At 36.5% G+C, this 18,489-nt stretch overlaps 4 protein-coding genes across 4 annotated transcripts; 1 reads left to right on the top strand and 3 right to left on the bottom strand.

Annotated features, from left to right (window-relative positions):
• Positions 1-921: 921 nt before the first annotated feature.
• On the top strand, positions 922-2,537 carry LOC108204873 (peptidyl-prolyl cis-trans isomerase FKBP13, chloroplastic). The gene is made up of 5 exons (XM_017374529.2): positions 922-1,366; positions 1,486-1,578; positions 1,785-1,845; positions 1,930-1,998; positions 2,080-2,537. The coding sequence occupies exons 1-5, from the start codon at positions 1,001-1,003 to the stop codon at positions 2,142-2,144; spliced, it is 654 nt and encodes a 217-aa protein (XP_017230018.1). The 5' UTR covers positions 922-1,000; the 3' UTR covers positions 2,145-2,537.
• LOC108204872 (protein TRIGALACTOSYLDIACYLGLYCEROL 2, chloroplastic) lies at positions 2,477-7,944 on the bottom strand. Its single transcript, XM_017374527.2, has 6 exons — positions 7,803-7,944; positions 7,074-7,711; positions 6,659-6,988; positions 5,407-5,522; positions 3,075-3,165; positions 2,477-2,981 (listed from the first exon to the last, which is right to left on the bottom strand). Exons 2-6 carry the CDS (start codon positions 7,593-7,595, stop codon positions 2,889-2,891), a joined length of 1,152 nt encoding a protein of 383 aa, XP_017230016.1. The 5' UTR covers positions 7,596-7,711; positions 7,803-7,944; the 3' UTR covers positions 2,477-2,888.
• Positions 7,945-8,934: 990 nt separating this feature from the next.
• Positions 8,935-11,808, bottom strand: LOC108223482 (receptor-like protein EIX2). Its single transcript, XM_017397779.1, has one exon. It carries the CDS (start codon positions 11,806-11,808, stop codon positions 8,935-8,937), a length of 2,874 nt encoding a protein of 957 aa, XP_017253268.1.
• Positions 11,809-14,499: 2,691 nt separating this feature from the next.
• On the bottom strand, positions 14,500-17,385 carry LOC108223492 (receptor-like protein EIX2). Its single transcript, XM_017397790.1, has one exon. It carries the CDS (start codon positions 17,383-17,385, stop codon positions 14,500-14,502), a length of 2,886 nt encoding a protein of 961 aa, XP_017253279.1.
• Positions 17,386-18,489: the final 1,104 nt, after the last annotated feature.

Raw genomic sequence — 18,489 nt, forward strand, 5'->3', positions numbered from 1 at the left:
TATTTATATTTTATTATATAGTTATTTTCTTTTTTTTAATTAAAAAAAAATAAATTTGATAAAATCTAAATATATTATCATAAATATTAGAAGTCATAACCTTTTACTTGGTTTTGGTAACATTCAAAAATAATGTGTAAAACTTTATAAATAATATTTTTACTGCTTGAACTTATATTTCAAGGTATTTGTTTGATATTTATGACCACTTCAGTGACCATTTTGATACCGTTTTGAGTTCAGTAACCAATTTGATACATTAAGCCCACTTTAGTGACCACCAAGATAATTAAAACTTTTTTTTTTTAACCTAGTGCAAAGATTTATTCTTTTGTCAAAATTTGGTAAGATGTTGCTAACCAAGTACTTAACAAAATTAGCAAAATAACGCAAGTCTTAATCTAAAATATAATTCAAAAATATATCAAGTGTGCTCGTTTCTCTGACCAATGTAGTTGGGCTGATTTCAGACTCACATGTGTCAAACCTAAATGTAAAATATAAGTAAAATTACTGATCTTATATAATTTTTTTGTTGATATTTCCGTATATAATACACAATAATAGTGAATTAAATATATATTTAGAAAAAAAGAAAAGAAAATACAGAAATAAGAGAAAAATAAGTGAGGTTAGAAATTAATGACTTAACCAAGTAGGTTAGTTAGAGAAATGAATCTCAAATCAGGCTATATCAAAATGGATTCTGCATTTATGGGAGCCAGCCAGGGGCCCAGGGTTATCAATTGGGTTTCATGCAGCTATTTTCATACCCTCGATCTCGAATTTGCTCACAAAGATTTGTATATGGGTTGGGACTGACATAAATGGGCTTCTTGGATCCAATTTTTCTGTGTCATCACAACAAAAATTTTTAGCATTTCCTTTATTTTTATCCCAGCCCCATGTGTGTTGGTTTCATATTAACCAGATATTTAATTCCACATTCTTTCTTATCCCCTGGAGATATCTTTGTTTTTGCAAACACTAGTCTAGAGAGATGAGCTCATTGCCATTTTCCTTGGCCTCTCCAGCACACACAAAACAAATAAGAAGTCCCCCCACAGCACAAGCCTCATCAGCCTTTAAGACTTTTGGCAACAATGAGCAGAGATTTAACAAGAAGGCTGCTAATGAGCAGCTGCAAGTAAATGTGGAGAAAACATCAATGAGCTTGTTGGGAAGAAGAGAAGCCATTGGCCTTGGCTTGTCTTTCACTGCTCTTGTTGATTTTCTTGGCCAAAACGCCGCGGTGGCTGCAGAAGCTACTGCCCCGTGTGAATTCACTACGACTCCTTCAGGCCTTGCCTTCTGTGATAAAGTTGTTGGATTTGGCCCTGAAGCTTCCAAAGGCCAATTGATCAAGGTGTAACATACTTGTATTTTTAGATTCGAGTGTGCTAAATGCTTAGTTGGTTTGATATAAGATGGTATGCCTTCACTTGTTGAAACTAGAAGTGATGTTCATTTAAATGTTTGTGACAGGCACATTATACCGGAAAACTGGAGAATGGGAAGGTGTTTGACAGCAGCTATAACCGCGGGAAGCCTCTTACATTTCGGATTGGTGTTGGTGAGGTACACAGTTTTTTTTCAAGTATGATTCGTTACTACGTAGGGGTGTATTCAACTGAGATTTAAAGCATTATATATCCCCCAGTTCTCGGGTAAAACCAAGTTTGTGGTAGCTAGCACTACAACTAATATGTATTCCTGGATGAAACAAATAAACACCAGGATAATTCTAGTAATTCTTGTTGGATCTTTGGGGTGAGTTCTTGCAGGTTATTAAAGGATGGGATCAAGGAATTCTTGGAGGAGATGGAGTTCCACCGATGCTCGCTGGTACAAAGAATTTGTTGATATTTGATACAGACATCATCCATAACAATGTATATGAATGAATTATATGTTCTGCTTACATTCTAGGAGGAAAGCGTACATTGAAACTACCTCCGCAGCTTGGATATGGAATGAGGGGAGCCGGTTGTAAAGGAGGTAAGAAATCCTTCAAAAAGTAAGGACTAAAAAACCTATATTTTGCGTGATCTTCCTAATAGCCATAACCATGGGATGTAGGTTCATGCATCATTCCTCCGGATTCAGTTCTTCTGTTTGATGTGGAGTTCATAGGAAAGGCATAGGCATGAGATTTGATGGGGTTTCTAGCATTACACTTGCAGGATACTAAGATAGCGACAACTGAAAAGTATCCTGGAACAGCCTCTCTTCTTCGGAATAACAATAGAGCTGCGACGACGCGTCGACGCATATATTCATTGTACACAAAATGGATGGACCAATAGTGGAGTGAGTTTGAATGCATTTCAATCACTTAATCGCTGTTACAGATAGACCATCCTATATATTTTTCCCTACAAGATCCTGAAACTGTATGAAACTAGACACAATCAACTTCTTTGCTTGTGAAAAACTAGATAATAAGAGATTGCTCACCAAAATATATTAGGATTGGTGACAATCTGAAAATGGCTGAGATAATAATATTGCTCTAAGAAAGATGATTTGTCTCTCAATTCAATGTTCTCTTTACGCAAAAGCTTACGGAAGGTCTTGTTTCTTGGTCTGGTAAAACTTTGAAAGTAATCTACAAGTTGTATACTTTTTTCTGACATGAGAAAAACAGAGAAATGGACTTGAAGTCGTTAGCAACTTCAGTCCGGACTTTGGTCTAAATAGATACATCCAACAACAGAAAAAGAAAAAATTAAAAAAAGGGTAACCCTGTCCTCACCAGGCTTCAGTTTCAGAATCCTCATCAAGCTATCCACTCAAGACAGACTCACCGCACAGAAAAAAAGTACCTGCCAACAATCTACCCTCTTCTATCAGCCAGTACACTGGCGATGGTCAAACCAGCTTTGGCATCACAGTAGCCTGCTGAGAGACTTAATAAGAACCTTCAAATTTCGTCTTGTAGCTTCATCACCGGTAAATCCCACGATATCCGAACTTATACTCTACAGTGTTCACATAATAGTTTGAGTCAGCGTATAAAAAGAAAAAAGGCTTATTCGTTTATAACAGAAGTACTACTGTAATTAGCTGCGAACCTCAATATTTTTCAGAGTGAAAATAAGAGTGTATATAGATTTCTGGATCAGCTCAGAAGTCTCTGGAGTCATAATGGATGAATGCACACTTCTGCAATACAAGGAATACACCCCGTGTTAATGTATATACAAACTTGTAAAATTCAGTATACATAACCAAAAGCATATACACGACTAGACCAACAACATATGCTGCAACACGCACGGCACACACACTCACAAACACCTCTCAAAGGGGAAAACATTGAGAAGACAGATCAAAGCGGCACATTGAAAAGTTCATATGAAAACAGTCGACATTCTTACTGTGGCAAGTGGCTGCAGTTTTTGAGTCCAGGATACTGAAGATACAATATAGACTATAGAGAAAGTTGACGGAGCAAGGGGGCAATAAAAGACTGGAAATTTTACCAGTTGTAGTTTAGTTTCTTAATTGTAAACGCTTGTGTACGTGCAAATTACTGAATTCTTTTTCCTTTTCAAAATACTGGATATGTTGTCGTCAAAACTACTCAAAAGTCAACACTAAATTACAATATCATATTTCTAACTAGTAAACTTTTCTGTTTTACTAAAAAAAATTCAGCCATTAAATTTGTATATGCTCACATATCTATTTTTTAATAATTAAAATTTTATAAAAAAGGTGTGTAACATTTCAAGATCGCAGATCTCGAAACCAAAACAAACAGATTACAAACAACATGTCAGGCCAACAGAACAAACGCATAGAGAGCAAAGGAAAGCAGATAACAAAGTAAAAGACAGATGGGAAAAGCCAAGCAACCACACAACCTAGAAACAACTTAAACGAAAATATAAACAGTACAGAGGTTTTAGCAAAAGATTGCGGGTAAACATCGGATATAATGAGAGAGTACTAAGCAGCTTCACCCCCACCATTGTGGATATGTTCACATTTATATTGAAGTTAAAATTATTTCTTGAATAGCTGAATATGTATTATCTGGGCTAATCATTAAAACTGCATATTGTATGTGTATTGAAGACTTCAACTAGAATTCTGTAAAATAAAGCAATTTTGATGAAGAGAATTTTTTTTTTATTATATACATTCACTTTTTCAATATTTTTAACCTAATCACAGATAATAGTGTATTTATATTTTTACTACATAACTTGTTTAATATGATCATACACTATAATTAGTTTGTTAAAATTCTAAATCTAATTTGGCTATACCACTTTGCTTTACTCGACTTTCAATTATGTATATTCTATTTATTACGTAGGATTTTTACCAATTCATGGATTAATAGATTAGAGATAACATAATTTTCTTGAACACATTGCAGAAGCTAAAATTACAAAATAATAAATAACGTTTTGCTTAGACTACAAACTTTTTGCCCCTTTTTGGATAGTTAAGCATGCATTTTGCCAGTTACTATACTTTAGGTACACAAATTGTACTATCAACATAGTTCAGGTACACACTTTGCATGGAACTCAGAGGTAACCTCGTTAAATTAATACTCGGTATATTATGACCTCGATAAATTAATAAAATTTGACAGCCCCGACATAAGAGATAGCGTATATTCAACCTCCAAAAATTAATAAATTCCGTTGCTCTCAGCCTGTTAATTTGTCAAGATTAACTATATACTACTAAAATATAAATATATACTATTGGTGTATAAGGAGAAAAATACTATCTAAACATGAAAAGATTAGCAAGATGACCGCACATTGTAATATGGGACGAGAATCGAGCAATTCTTAACAAACTTGAAATATAATACAAGATGTATTGCAAATTCCTGTTCAACAGTTAACATAAAAACTAACTACCTAACATGAAAAAAGCAAGAGTTGTTTAAGATACAAAAGAAAATGACTCCAACACAGTTTACACAGTAAACCTAGAGTTTTAGTTGATAACCCTGCTACTTTTGTCATAAGGTTGTCTGGAAAATTTTGAAGAATCCAAGCCAAGCTAATATGATTTCTAAACTCGAACACTATAGCATTTTATTATAAATTGAAACGACAAAATTACGCAAGTCGCTGGCTCATACGATGGGGCAAAATATATTCTAATAAATTTTAAAATATAACAGTGTTTGTGTTATATATGTGGGTAACTGACGTAGAAGGTCAAAAATAGAAATAGAGTGATAATGCTTTTACACTGCTATAATACGGCCAGTGCTAAAATGATTTTCAAGATCAAACCCGCAATTCTAGGTTAATAGGCCACTATTAATAGTTCACCGCAGAACTAAAATATTTCTATTTATAGGCTGTGCGCCATCTAGCACATAATCTGAATGCAACACGTGCAAAGTACAGCAGTTAGCCAATTTACCTCAAGTCCTCTGTTGCTTGTGTCAGGCTTTTGGTTAATCTCTCAACTTCTGTTAGCAAACCACTTTCTCGGATCTCAGACAGCAACGGTTGAACATCTTCAGCCATGGCTTTAATCTGAGACAGTGAGACATCACTACATCAAAAGAGAAATTCTATGCATGAGCACATAAAAAAGGTTCTTTAGACGCAAAATCTTTAAACTGGATTTAACTAGCACAACAAAAGGCCAAACTACAAATAAATCTTTATCAAGTATCAAGTACTACAATTCATCCTGTTACACTGGCGGGTTTTAGAAAGAGAAGCTTACTTGGCAAATCAGTTGCTGCAACAGAGTTGCCAAAGTATAGTTATGCACTTACAAGATAACGATATATTTCCTAATTGGCAGTGACTTTACTGTTTAGATGTGGTATATGAACAACATAATATATGTGTTGGAAAAGAATTAATATACATTGCCAAGATATGTACTCACCCAATACTGTGACAAAAATAGGAAAAATCTGAACATGATAAATATAATTACATTGTAAGGATATGTAATTGTCTAATACATTGACAGATAAATTCTGTGAATCAGTGATATGACCTTTTTGAAAGCATTCTACAATTCATGAACTATGGACGCCAAACACAAATTTTGGCACTTGCATGAATACCCCCATGGAAACACAGTATGCCATATGCTTCTTTAATAGAAATTACTAGATCAATCAGAGAGTATAGAAATAGACTGGGAACCACAGAAACTTGATAGACCGTAAGACAAAAATCTTGTTAGGAAAAGGCAGTCAGCCAGAAAATATTACTCCCTACGTCCCCTTTCACATATCTCCAATGATTGACTAATTCATATATTCAAAACATTGAACTTAATTTAATGCATTTTCTAGGGTAAATAGGCAAACAATTCATCCAACTAACATTTTCTTAAGATGCGTAATTTTCCCCAAAGTGACTTCTACGAGGGAACGGATGGAGTACAAGTTTTTCAAACTTCTTTTCTCAAGGAACTAAACGAAAGATTGCTGTTTTAACCGACACACGTAACACGGTGTTTAGTGACGCACCAAAATCACACATTTTGAAAATAGATATTATTATTAATGTGTTTCTGAATTGTATACTCAGCAACATAATAATTGAACCAGTGACTTTGTCTCCTTTCTAACTTGACACATCATTAGCTACATCTTTTATTGTACGAACTAAGAACTAACAAGAAAACTTAAGATGCGGTAGACCACCTGTGTAAGGAGTGGTCTTGCTTCTTCAATAATTGCTGCAGCTCTTACAGCTAATTCATAGGTATTGGCAACACCAATTTCCTCTACATCACGTCCAAGGCGGGTAAATATTCCAACTAATGCATCCAGACTTACTCCTTGAATTCCTTTTATTTTTTGCCTGTCACATACAATTAAGCCTTCTTTTTCACATTCTGCATGAAGAGGACCTACTGCCGGAGTCGGGATAGGGTTGCGAGGTGTTATATCAATCATTGTTTCCATGAGAAGACCGGACTGATTCACTTCAATGAGTGAATTACGAGGTATAATTACCTTTTCATCTTCAACCTGCAAAACAACCACAGGAGGCGGATAAGGCAAAACGTGCAAACTAAGCAAACTTGTCATATAAAGACGTACACATTTAACTGACCTCCACGACTGCTTCAATGCTTTTCAGTGACGGATTAACCTGAATAACATTCCCAACAGTAACCCCTCTGATTCTAACAGGCGTACCATTACAAATACCACAAGCCTGAGAAAACTCAAAAACAGCCGAATACTTCCTAAACTTCGACCGTAACTGAAACCCTCTCAACCATGCCAGACTAAGCACAAAGAGAACCAAGTTCGACACAAGAAATAACCCAACCCCACCTTCCCAAATGCTCCTCCTCCCAAACCCAAAATCACTTAAAGGCTTCAAAGTCTGTCGCCAAATAGTCTTAGGAATATCAAGAACAACAGAAAGCGGGTTTTTCGGCTCAGAACCAGAAGATGGCTGTTGGGTAACATCTGCATCATCAGATACAGCTCTTATAACCGAGAACCTCTTTCGGAGTTTCAAATTCAGATTAGGCAACAAGCTCACAACCCCATTTCGTGAAGCCAAATTCGAAGAGATTACAGCAGGGCATGTTGATGAAACATGCACCAAACTATTCCCAAACATTTCTCAATCAAAATCCAAACTTTCTCAAATCCCAAGTAATTCTAGTGCTTAGAACTCAATGCTTCACTTCAGATATATGTTTCTTGATAATAACATTAGTATATGCTTGATGTGAGCTGAAACGAGGCTAATGCAAGTGTAAGCAAGTGAAAAAATCAATAAAAACACAAACATATAGCAATGTGAACAGAGATATAAAGAAAGCACCTTTAAGTTGCAGACTCTGAGAGGGTTAATTTGCTAAATGGAACCCCAATTCGGTGATTATTGATGTGAGGGTGAAGAAAGCGATTTGGGAAAAGTAAAAGAAACGGGTAAAATCTGAACCCGCCCCAGACCCCGGGTGAGGTACTTTCTGGTTCTTTTTATATTTTCAGGATTCGAAGATATCTTTGGTTTATATTTATTCAATTGACATATTTTTGACACTAAAGATATACCTGGATTATTTATATAAAAGGAAAATTACGGAACTTTGCTTGTTGTGTCTAGTTTTAGTATCGGATAAATGAAATATCTCAGATATAATTTTGAATGGTTAGTTATTTATAAATCGATGAATTAATTATTTTGAATAGGGTTTAATCTGTGAAACGAAGATTTTGGACCGAATTCGATTATTCATGCTGTATAAATCGAAGCAGTTTGGTTATGATCTCGAAAAATTATCTTTGATGGTTGATTTAGGTTGGCTAGAAAGACGGCATTCCAGTCGACCGCCCAGGATGCAAAAAGTTTAAAGATTCAAACATTAGATAATTAGATAATTCATGTATTATGTATACATCCGTCCTCATTGGAAAAATAAATTTAAACTTTCTAGTATTTAACCTCCATATGCGTGCTTATCCTACCCTAAGTGACTAACATCTGTTTAATCTTTTATTTTTTACATCCATAATTCGGCTCAGTACTGATCAACCAAATTTTTAATATTTCGGCTGTAATACTATAGATAGATGTTAGACAAATATGAAATCAATACATAATAAATAATATATTTTTTTATTATAAAAGAACATATAAAATACAAAAAATATGATTTAAAATTAATATATATGATTTAATATCATTTTACTGTATATATAATGTAATAGAAACAAAATAAGTCCTGCAAAATAGGGTTGATCAGAAAAACTTGACCACTATTTTTTAGCGGCCACCTGGTTAGGTGATCAAAAGTGGCAACATGCTGCTCTTAGAACCGGTTGCTGGACCAGTATAGCAAAATTTAGTAGATAAAAATAAAACAATGGCCATCACTTACTAATCACCAACTTACCGAACTCCTTGCACGAATATAGTTCACCGAACTCCTATATGTACATGAACAATGCTGTTAAGCTAACTTAAACAACCCAAAGTATGCTTCTCTCCATGTAGCCATTTTCCATAATGTGCACCAAACACAACAAATACCAAAAACATACCCACAACAGTAGCACAGTAGATTTTCTAGTTCACTTTGAAAATCATTATCTGGAGATTCTGAAATGGGGACATCAGAACCGACTTCAGAACCGCGACACTTGGACAGAAGCGGCTTCCCACATAATAAAGGATTGCCATCAAACATAGACACGTCAGTGAGTGTCTGCAGTTGATTTCCTGTTGGAATTCTTCCCACCAAATTGTTGTATGAAACATTCAAGTGACTCAAAGAATGCAGCAATGAAATGCTGTCTGGAATAGGTTCAGAAAGTTTGTTGTGAGACAGATCAAGGGTTTCTAACCGTCTCATGTTTCCAATTTCATTCGGGATGCTTCCTGTAAGATGATTCCTGGAGAGGTTTAAGGTTCCGAGTGCTGTGAGATTTGTTATTCCAGGTGGTATTTCACCTGTTAAATTATTGCCTGAAAGATTTATGATATTCACCAATTTCAGAGTGCTGCTGTATTCCAATTCTCTTCCTTTGGTCACCATAAACATTTGTTCTTTAAAGGTGTGCCCAAGCCAGCCGCCATAACCAACAGTTGAGTCGGATTTAGTATAAACCAGTGTACGCAGGTGGCCTAGACAGCTTGGAATGACCCCTGAAAGACTGTTCTCCGCAAGATCTAGGATATGAAGGGTTGAAAGATTGCACCATTGTGCAGGTATGATTCCAGTGAGCTTATTAGAACTTAGGCGTAGGATCCAGAGTTTGAGGGAAACATTCCCTATCCACTGTGGTAGGTTTCCTGACAATTTGTTATTTCCCAGATCCAGGCTCTCCAGATGTGTGATGTTCTGTAACGACGATGGAATCTCTCCACTTAAACTGTTGTTGCTTAAACTCAATACAATGATATCATATAGCCGACCCAAAGAACTAGGAATTTCACCAGATAGGTTATTGCTTGATATATCAAGAATGTATATCGACTGCGAATCATCCCAACAAGTAGGTAGCTTCCCAGACAACTGATTATCCCTAAGGGAAAGTATTCCCAAATTTGTCATTAGACAAAGGGATGGTGGGATCATGCCGGTAAGATGGTTCTCAGAAACATCAAAAACTTGTAGTTGTGTCAGCTCACTAATATCATCCGGGATAGGCCCTGAGAATAAATTTTGTTGAAGGTAAATTTCTGCAGCATTGGGAAGCCAAAGTGGAAGCGATCCCTCAAACTGATTTTTCCTTAAATCAATATATCCAAGTGCTGGAAATTTTAACTTCTGAGGCAGCTTCCCCTTTATTTTATTATAAGACAACTGCAGGTGGGTTACTTGGGATGATATGTTGAAGAACCACTCCTCAGGTATCGTGTCTTCAATTCCTGCTTTGTGAAGGACTACATGGTTGAGTTCACTTTGTGCACGTATCCATGCAGGAAATGCTGGTCCAACTATACAATTATACAGTTCAAGTGACAAGAGCCTAAATGGGGGACTCCATTCAGTTGTAGCGTTGAAAACCAATGGTCTGGCTCTGTCTGTGCTGACATATAGATATTGCAATCTTGCGAGTGTCATAAAATGGTCCTCTGTTAGAACACCTTGCCAATGGTTGTCTCTAAAATTCAAATCAGTGATCCTAGAAAGTTGCCCCAAAGTTCTTGGAATAGTTCCATTCATTTCGTTCAACGAGACATCCAATTCCTGCAAGAATGACAGGTTTCCTACAGATTCCGGAATAGATCCCCAGAAACAGTTATGACTGATATGGAGTTGTTTCAGATACTTGAGCTTCCCCAATGAGTTTGGCAAGCCTCCTGCTAACTGGTTGCCGTTTAGGCTTAAGGACACTAAGCTGTTGTCAGGACAAAATGTGGTAAAGCTGTCAACAAATTTATCAAGTCCACCTGTTAAAAGATTTCCTGAGAGGTTCAATACTTTTAGACCACAAAGACTTCCTAAGGACCCTGGTATTCGACCTTCAAATCCATAATATAACTGTGGATCAGGATCTTCTTTAGAGTCCTTGTCTCCACATTCTCTCGGAATATTTCCATTTAGATTGTAATAGTCATTGCTGAGATCTAGTTTAGTAAGACTGGTAAGGTTATATATCCAGTTTGGTATTAAAGACTGAATTTGATTATCAGAGAGATCAAGGACAGAAAGCAGGGTCAAGTTGACATATGAAAGTGAACTTGGGAGATTATAAAGGTCACATCTATGAAAGTGTAATTCTTCAAGAAAAGGAAGCATATTGACTACTTGCAACAATTCTGATCCTAGGTTGGCTAGGTCAGCATTTCCCATGTTAAGATACTTAATGGAAGCGAGACCTGAGAGCCATCGCAAGTTTCTGGACGACAAAGAGTATGATGAATCATACATATTAAGATCAAGATAATTCAGGCTAGATAAATTTCCAAGTTGAGGGGGGATTTCCCCTTCAAACAATGAAAAAGAGAGATTTAGATATCTTAAATTCTCTAGCTTCCCAAAGAATTCCGGAATTTGAAGTCCCTCAAAACAATTCAAGCTTAGGTCCAAGTAACCTAAATACTTCAACTCAAGCAAAGTAGAGTTTATCTTACCGCCCAAACACGACCTCTTGGAAGTAGAAGGAACTGTATTGCGGAGATTGATCTTGATGACATTTCCTGCAATATTGCATTTGATGCCACTCCATCGGCAACAATCAACACCATTCCAGGATGAAAGCCTTCCTAAAGGATCTTGAAGCCCTTGTTTAAAGCTGAGCAGCGCTTCCCTCTCTATTTCTAAACAAGCAGTGTTGGCGAAACTTTCTTGTGCCAAGCTGAGCTTGATGATGTCCATACTTTGAAACAATATGACCAAGGCTAACAGAAAAAATTTGATGAGATGATATGGATAATTTAACGTTAAGGCGATAAACATATTTCTGTTGCAGTGACTGTGATGACCTCTTGATCAACTATCTTCTTCCTTTTTGATGCGAATCATCCATCAGTTGTTACTGCTCTGCTTTTCACACAAGATGAAGAAAGATTTATTAATGAGTCTCGGAACTTTTTACTGTTTCTGCATCTGCTTATGGTAATATGTTTTTATAAGTCGGCCTAAAACGTATAATTCATCAGACAGTTGTCACTTTCTTACTTAATTCTAGCTTCTGTCCAAATGGTTGTCATTGTCCCACTCAATTCTAGCTTCTGTCCACAAACTCAGAGACAATGCCTTGGCTTATAATCCTTCTGGTGGTCTTTAACTAACAACTTGAAGAATATTACAAGAGCTTAAAGAAATGTCTGAGAAAACCAAAATGCACTGTTAGAATATCATATGATCCTGGTAAGCACTCATTCCAACACCTTGAGAATTTAGGAAAATTGGTCACTCAACATGATTCAGAGCTCAGGCTCACGGGAGAATCGAAGACACAATATAATTTTACTTCTCTGTAGCAAACACACATTTTGTTTCTTCTTCTGATTACTCTACTCAGAGATATTCCTTTGGTTTTTTCCAAGTAACTTCTAGTCTTTGTCTTCAGTGGTTGTTCTGTAGAAATATAATTTATTTATTGCAGTCTCCAATTTTTTTTTTTCGGACGAGTCTATTTGTAGGAGCATATGCCTATTCACTCCGGGACATCTGCAACGTCCTCCCAAAGGGCACTTTCCATTATGATCAAAACTGCAACTGTATTGCACAGACAGAATTGACTGAGAATGTTTTATATGTCACCGCATAGTGATTCTATAGATCTCAGTATGATGTGTTTGAAATTTTAGTGTCTGTCTTGCTGATGAAATTTAATCAGATATTAGTCAAGGCTCCATCCCAGCAAGCGTGTGTAAACAAGTCGAATAGTGACAAACTCAAGTTTGAGTGTAATTAAATAGTTTGGACTTGAGCTGACGTTCGATTGAGTTATAAATTTTGAAGTTTGAAGTTCGGTAACTTCGGTTCACCATAAATTTGAGAGGTTCGAATTTGGTCTGAAAACTCGAATCGATCTATTTATATATTGACAAAAACTCCAACATGATAGGTTCTTCTCAGGTTCGACTTGATTTAATATATAACATTTATTTAAATAATAGATATTTATATAATAATATAATTATAATATATAAATATATAAAATAAAGAGAATAAATATAGACATCCAAATTTTATGACCCGAGTAATTTGAAGTTTGAGCTTGGCTCAACATAATATTTGATTAGCTCGACTCGATTACTGTCGAATCGAATTCAAATATTTTAACAAGTCAAGCTCGAATAGCTCACGAACAGTTTGACTCGTTTACATCTTAGTTTTTTTTTTGTCAGGTTGTCCTAGATTTCTTATTTTTATCCAAGTGAGTTATTTGCTCTGGTATCTAAGCATGTGATGTGTGAAAATGTATCACGAATATGAGTCTGATGTTGTCCACATTTGAAGAACCCTAAATAGCCATCAACAAAATAAAACAATAAACTATCTACAGAACTGCTTCATGGTTGTTTTAGAGATCGCATGTCTTCCTTGCCCTTTTTCATGTTGAAGGTGTTTCCAGAGGTTCACTCCTTGATTCAGTCAGGATCAAGCAACACAACGTTGTTAGAACAACCAAAAGGAAAATGTGAACACTAATCAATTCATTAACTAGTTGTCAGTGCAGAGGAGATAATAACAATGATATGCCATGTGGCAGATTAAGTCTTCACCGATGACTGTGAAGGGGTGTATTCTCCATATTAACCATTAAAACTACTTTGTCATTGCTCTAATGTCTTCTTGTTTTAGTGCCTATTTCTTAATCCAAGTAGTATTTGTCTGTTGTTTTTGTTCTCCCTCCAACTCGGTTTATTTAAAACACTTCTTGTTGCACTGTATTATCTCGGAATTTATATATGTTAAGCATGTGTTGTCTCTCGTTTAAGAAACACTAGAATTGAGAGAGCACCAGAAGCTCTCCATATGTGCTAGAATAAAGTAACAGTCACTTGAATACTGTCTTTTGTTGCTGGTTTTTATTTGAAGAAATTAAGCAAATATAATATATAAAAAAAATACATTTCTGTTCCAATGCATATGGCTGCTGTGTCCTGGAAGGAGGAGTAGCTCAGAGTTTCGGTCAATAGGGCTCATTCAATGTCTCTACGCTTTCTTGCATTGATCTGGACCAGAAGTACATAAGGAATGTAATTAGTAACCTAATAATGTAATAAGATAATTTTATTCATCGTCTTTGTTCCAAGTTTGCATTCATAGATTTGAAGGTTATGCTGCACTGATTTGGAACTCCATTAACTTATTCATGAAAAACTAAATTTAAAGTTTTCCCATGTATCAGACTTCTATATCCGAAGGATGGAATCAGTGTGCTGAATTGCTCTAAAAATTTATACCTTTTCAGCTGTTCTGCAAGCTATATAATGAACAACTGGATGGTAATTGATCATTAGTGAATTTGCAGGGTCATCTCAAAAACATTTTGCCTGCAGGGTCGGTCTAATTTACAAATTGAGCAGATTAATATGTACATAAACAATGCTGTTAAGTTAACTTCAAAACCCGAAAGTATGCTTCTCTCCATGTATCTTTCTTCCACAAAGTGAGCCAAACACCACATATACCACAAACATAACCACCACAGTAGAACCATAGGTTTTCTAGTTCACTTTGAAAATCGCGAACTGGAGATTGCATAGTGGGAACATCATAACCGGCTTCAGGACCGGGACACTTAAGCAGAAGCGGCTTCCCACATAATAAAGGATTGCCATCAAACATAGACACATCAGTGAGTGTCTGAAGTTGATTTCCCGTTGGAATTCTTCCCACCAAATTGTTGTGTGAGACATTGAAGTGATTCAGAGAGTTCAGATATGAAATGCTGTCTGGAATAGGCCCGGAAAGTTTATTGTTAGACAAATCAAGTGTTTCTAACAGTCTCATGTTTCCAATTTCATTGGGGATGCCTCCTGTTAGATAATTCCTGGAAAGGTTGAGGGTTCCGAGTGCTGTGAGGTTTGTTATCCCTTGTGGTATTTCACCTGTTAAATTATTGTTGGAAAGATTGATGACAGTAACGATTCCCAGTGTGCTGCTAAATTCCATTTCTCTTCCTTTAGTCACCATAAACATTTGCTCTTCAAAGATGTACCTCTCCATGCTGTTGGGTACCGTTGTCCAGAAAGTATTAGTAGAAGTCAGTGAACTCAGATTGCCCAAACAGTTTGGAATGACTCCAGAAAGACTGTTGTCAGCCAGATCTAGGATATGGAGGTTTAACAAAATGCACCATTGTTTAGGGATGGTTCCTCTGAGCTTGTTAGATCTCAGTCGAAGGATCCGTAATTCCACTGAATCATTTCCTATCCACAGTGGTAGGTTTCCTGACAAATTATTATCTCCAAGATTCAGGCTCTGCAATTTCATGCAATTCTGAAGAGACAATGGAATCTCTCCGCGCAGACTATTGTTGCTCAAACTCAATTTAATGAGAGAAATCAGGAGACCTATCGAACTAGGGATTTCACCAGAGAGGTTATTGCTTGATATATCAAGAGCCCAGAGCTGTTGTGCCTCATGCCAACAATGAGGTAGCTGTCCAGTGAAATGATTTTCCCTGAGGGATAGTACTTCCAAAGAAGTCATTGCACAAATGGATGATGGGATCGTACCAGTAAGATGGTTCTCGGAAACATCAAGAATATTTAGTTGTGTCATTTTACTGATATCGTCCGGGATTGGCCCTGAGAAGTTATTTTCTTGAAGAAAAATCCACATGGCATTGGTAAACCAAAGTGGCAGCAATCCCTCAAATTGATTTTTCCTCAAGTCCATAATAATAAGTTTTGGAAATTTTAATTTCTGCGGGAGCTTCCCCTTTATTTTGTTATCAGACAACTCCAGGTGTGTGAGTTGGGCCGATAGGTTTGAGAACCATTCCCCAGGTATGGTGTCTTCAATTCCTGTATTGTGTAGAACTACGTTGTTGAGTTCATTTTGAACACGAATCCATGCAGGAAATGTTGGTCCCACCATACAGTTCATTAGTTCTAGTGACAAGAGCCTGAAAGGGGGATTCCATTGAGGAGGAACATTGAAAACCAGTGGTGTAGCTCTGTCTGTGCTGACATATAAATATTTCAATCCAGTGAGATTCATGAAATGGTCTTCTGTTATAACACCTTGCCAATGGTTTTCTTCAAGATTTAAATCAATGATCTTAGAAAGTTGCCCCAAAGTTCTAGGAATTGTTCCGTTCATTTCATTCAAAGAGACATCCAATTCCTGCAAGAATGATAAGTTCCCTACAGATTCCGGAATAGATCCCCAGAAACAGTTATGATTCATATGAAGTTGTTTCAGATACTTGAGCTTCCCCAATGAGCTTGGCAAGCCTCCTGCTAACTGGTTGCCGTTTAGGCTCAGGGACACTAAGCTGTTGTTAGGACAAGATGTGGTAAAGCTGTCAACAAATTCATCAAGTTCACCTGTTAAAAGATTTCCTGAGAGGTTCAATACTTTTAGACCACAGAGACTTCCTAAGGACCCTGGTATTCGACCTTCAAATCCAAAATATAATAGTGGATCAGGATCTTCTTTAGAGTCCTTGTCTCCACATTCTCTTGGAATATTTCCATTGAGATTGTAATAATCATTGCTGAGATCAAGTTTAGTGAGACTGGTGAGGTTATGAATCCAGTTGGGTATTGAAGACTGAATTTGATTATCAGAGAGATCAAGGACAGAAAGCAACGTCAAGTTAACATATGGTAGTGAAATTGGGAGATCATAGAGGCCACATCTGTGCAAGTGTAATTCTTCAAGAAAAGGAAGCATATTGACTACTTGCAACAGTTCTGATCCTAGGTCGGCTAGGATAGTATTTCCCATGTTGAGATACTTCATGGAAGTGAGACCTGAGAGCCATTGCAAGTGTCCGGATGATAAAGAGTATGATATGGGAGTTACATAATCATGCGTATTAAGATCAAGATACTGCAGGCTAGATAAATTTCCAAGCTGAGGGGGGATTTCCCCCCCAAACTCCGAGAAAGAGAGATTTAGATATCTCAAACTTTTTAGCATCCCAAAGAACTGAGGAATTTCAAGTCCCTCAAAACAGTTCAAGCTTAGGTCCAAATAACCTAAATACTTCAACTCGAGCAAAGATGAGTTTATTTTACCACCTAAACAATACCTTCTGGAAATAGTAGATGGAAATCTGTTGCGTAGATCAAGCTTCATGACACTTCCAGACATATTGCATTTGATGCCACTCCATCTGCAGCAATCAACACCAGTCCAGGAAGAAAGCCTGCCTAAAGGATCTTTGAGCCCTTGTTTAAAGCTCAGAAGCGCCTCCCTCTCTGAATCTGTACAAGTGCTGTTGAAACTTTCTTGCGCCAAGCTGAGCCTAATAAGATCCATTTTCAGAGATACAATCAGGATAGCCAAAATATACAATCTGAAGAGATGAGATGAATAATTTAGTGCAAAGATGGGAGAATAATCATCCATCAGTTGTGCGCCTCTTTTGTAGTTGAAAGATTTCCAACTGTTCTAAAAGGAAGAATGAACTTATATTAGTGACTGTTAGAGACTAATTTTTAGTTTTGCATAGCATGTTGCCATGTAAATGTTTGCTTACAGTTACAATTTCCGAATTTATATTTGCTGACACTGTTGTCATTATCTTATCAAAACTTAGCTTCTGTCAGCATCCTTAAAGACAATGCCGACAACCTTTTAACACTGAAAACACATAAAACCGGCCTAGGTGAAAACCACAATGTGGCAGTTTCTTCCTACAGAAAACTCTAGAAAGACGAAGTAAGAGCATTCTCCAACATCTATAGATTTTGTTTGGCTAGAATCTAGATACACCCTAACTTATATGACATTATCCCAGATAACCCTTTAAGTGGTTTAGGATTTCTTCAAAAATTAAACATAAGTATAAACTAGTACATCTCTGATTAAAGCCATAATGCTCACAACTATGCAAAGACTTATTCTTTAATTCTCAATCACTAACACATAGTATTTGTTTCTTCTTGTGAATATTCTCCTTCTCATTCAGAGGTATTCTTTGGTTTCGTCGAGTGGATTTTAGTCGTTATAATCTTTCATAGCACTTGGAGACAAAATTCTAATTTTTTTGTATGTGCATGTGGTGTCATCTACAGGATCATACATTATTTAACAGCATCCACAAAATATGTAGGATACATTTAGCTTATAGTTAATGAGTCCGGGAATCAGAACCTTTATCCCATGTGTTGGTGTTTGCATTAGTAAATTAGTTGCTTGGACTGGTAAACCATTCTTTATTTACATCTTGGGGTTTCGTATCATTTCCATTCTCATTCTTGATTCTCATTCCCATCAACGATCCAAACACCCCCCTTCCGGAGTATATCACCGTGTTATTTCATGCTCATTATCAGATGCTAACTACAACTGCCATTGCATACATAGAAACGACTGAGAATGTTAAATATATTATGTGATATATGATATCGAGTAGACACT

Source organism: Daucus carota, chromosome 1, assembly GCF_001625215.2.
Source record: "Daucus carota subsp. sativus chromosome 1, DH1 v3.0, whole genome shotgun sequence".
NCBI classification, from domain to species: domain Eukaryota; kingdom Viridiplantae; phylum Streptophyta; class Magnoliopsida; order Apiales; family Apiaceae; genus Daucus; species Daucus carota.

Excerpts from the sequence above, each read along its gene's own strand:
- LOC108204872 (XM_017374527.2), bottom strand. The coding sequence starts at position 7,595 with ATGTTTGGGAATAGTTTGGTGCATGTTTCATCAACATGCCCTGCTGTA. Across the intron at positions 5,523-6,658 it reads CAAGACCACTCCTTACACAG|ATTAAAGCCATGGCTGAAGA; the intron begins GTGGTCTACCGC and ends TCACTGTCTCAG. Across the intron at positions 2,982-3,074 it reads TCACTCTGAAAAATATTGAG|AGTATAAGTTCGGATATCGT; the intron begins GTTCGCAGCTAA and ends TGAACACTGTAG.
- LOC108204873 (XM_017374529.2), top strand. The coding sequence starts at position 1,001 with ATGAGCTCATTGCCATTTTCCTTGGCCTCTCCAGCACACACAAAACAA. Across the intron at positions 1,367-1,485 it reads CCAAAGGCCAATTGATCAAG|GCACATTATACCGGAAAACT; the intron begins GTGTAACATACT and ends TGTTTGTGACAG. Across the intron at positions 1,999-2,079 it reads GGGAGCCGGTTGTAAAGGAG|GTTCATGCATCATTCCTCCG; the intron begins GTAAGAAATCCT and ends CATGGGATGTAG.
- LOC108223492 (XM_017397790.1), bottom strand. The coding sequence starts at position 17,385 with ATGGATCTTATTAGGCTCAGCTTGGCGCAAGAAAGTTTCAACAGCACT.
- LOC108223482 (XM_017397779.1), bottom strand. The coding sequence starts at position 11,808 with ATGGACATCATCAAGCTCAGCTTGGCACAAGAAAGTTTCGCCAACACT.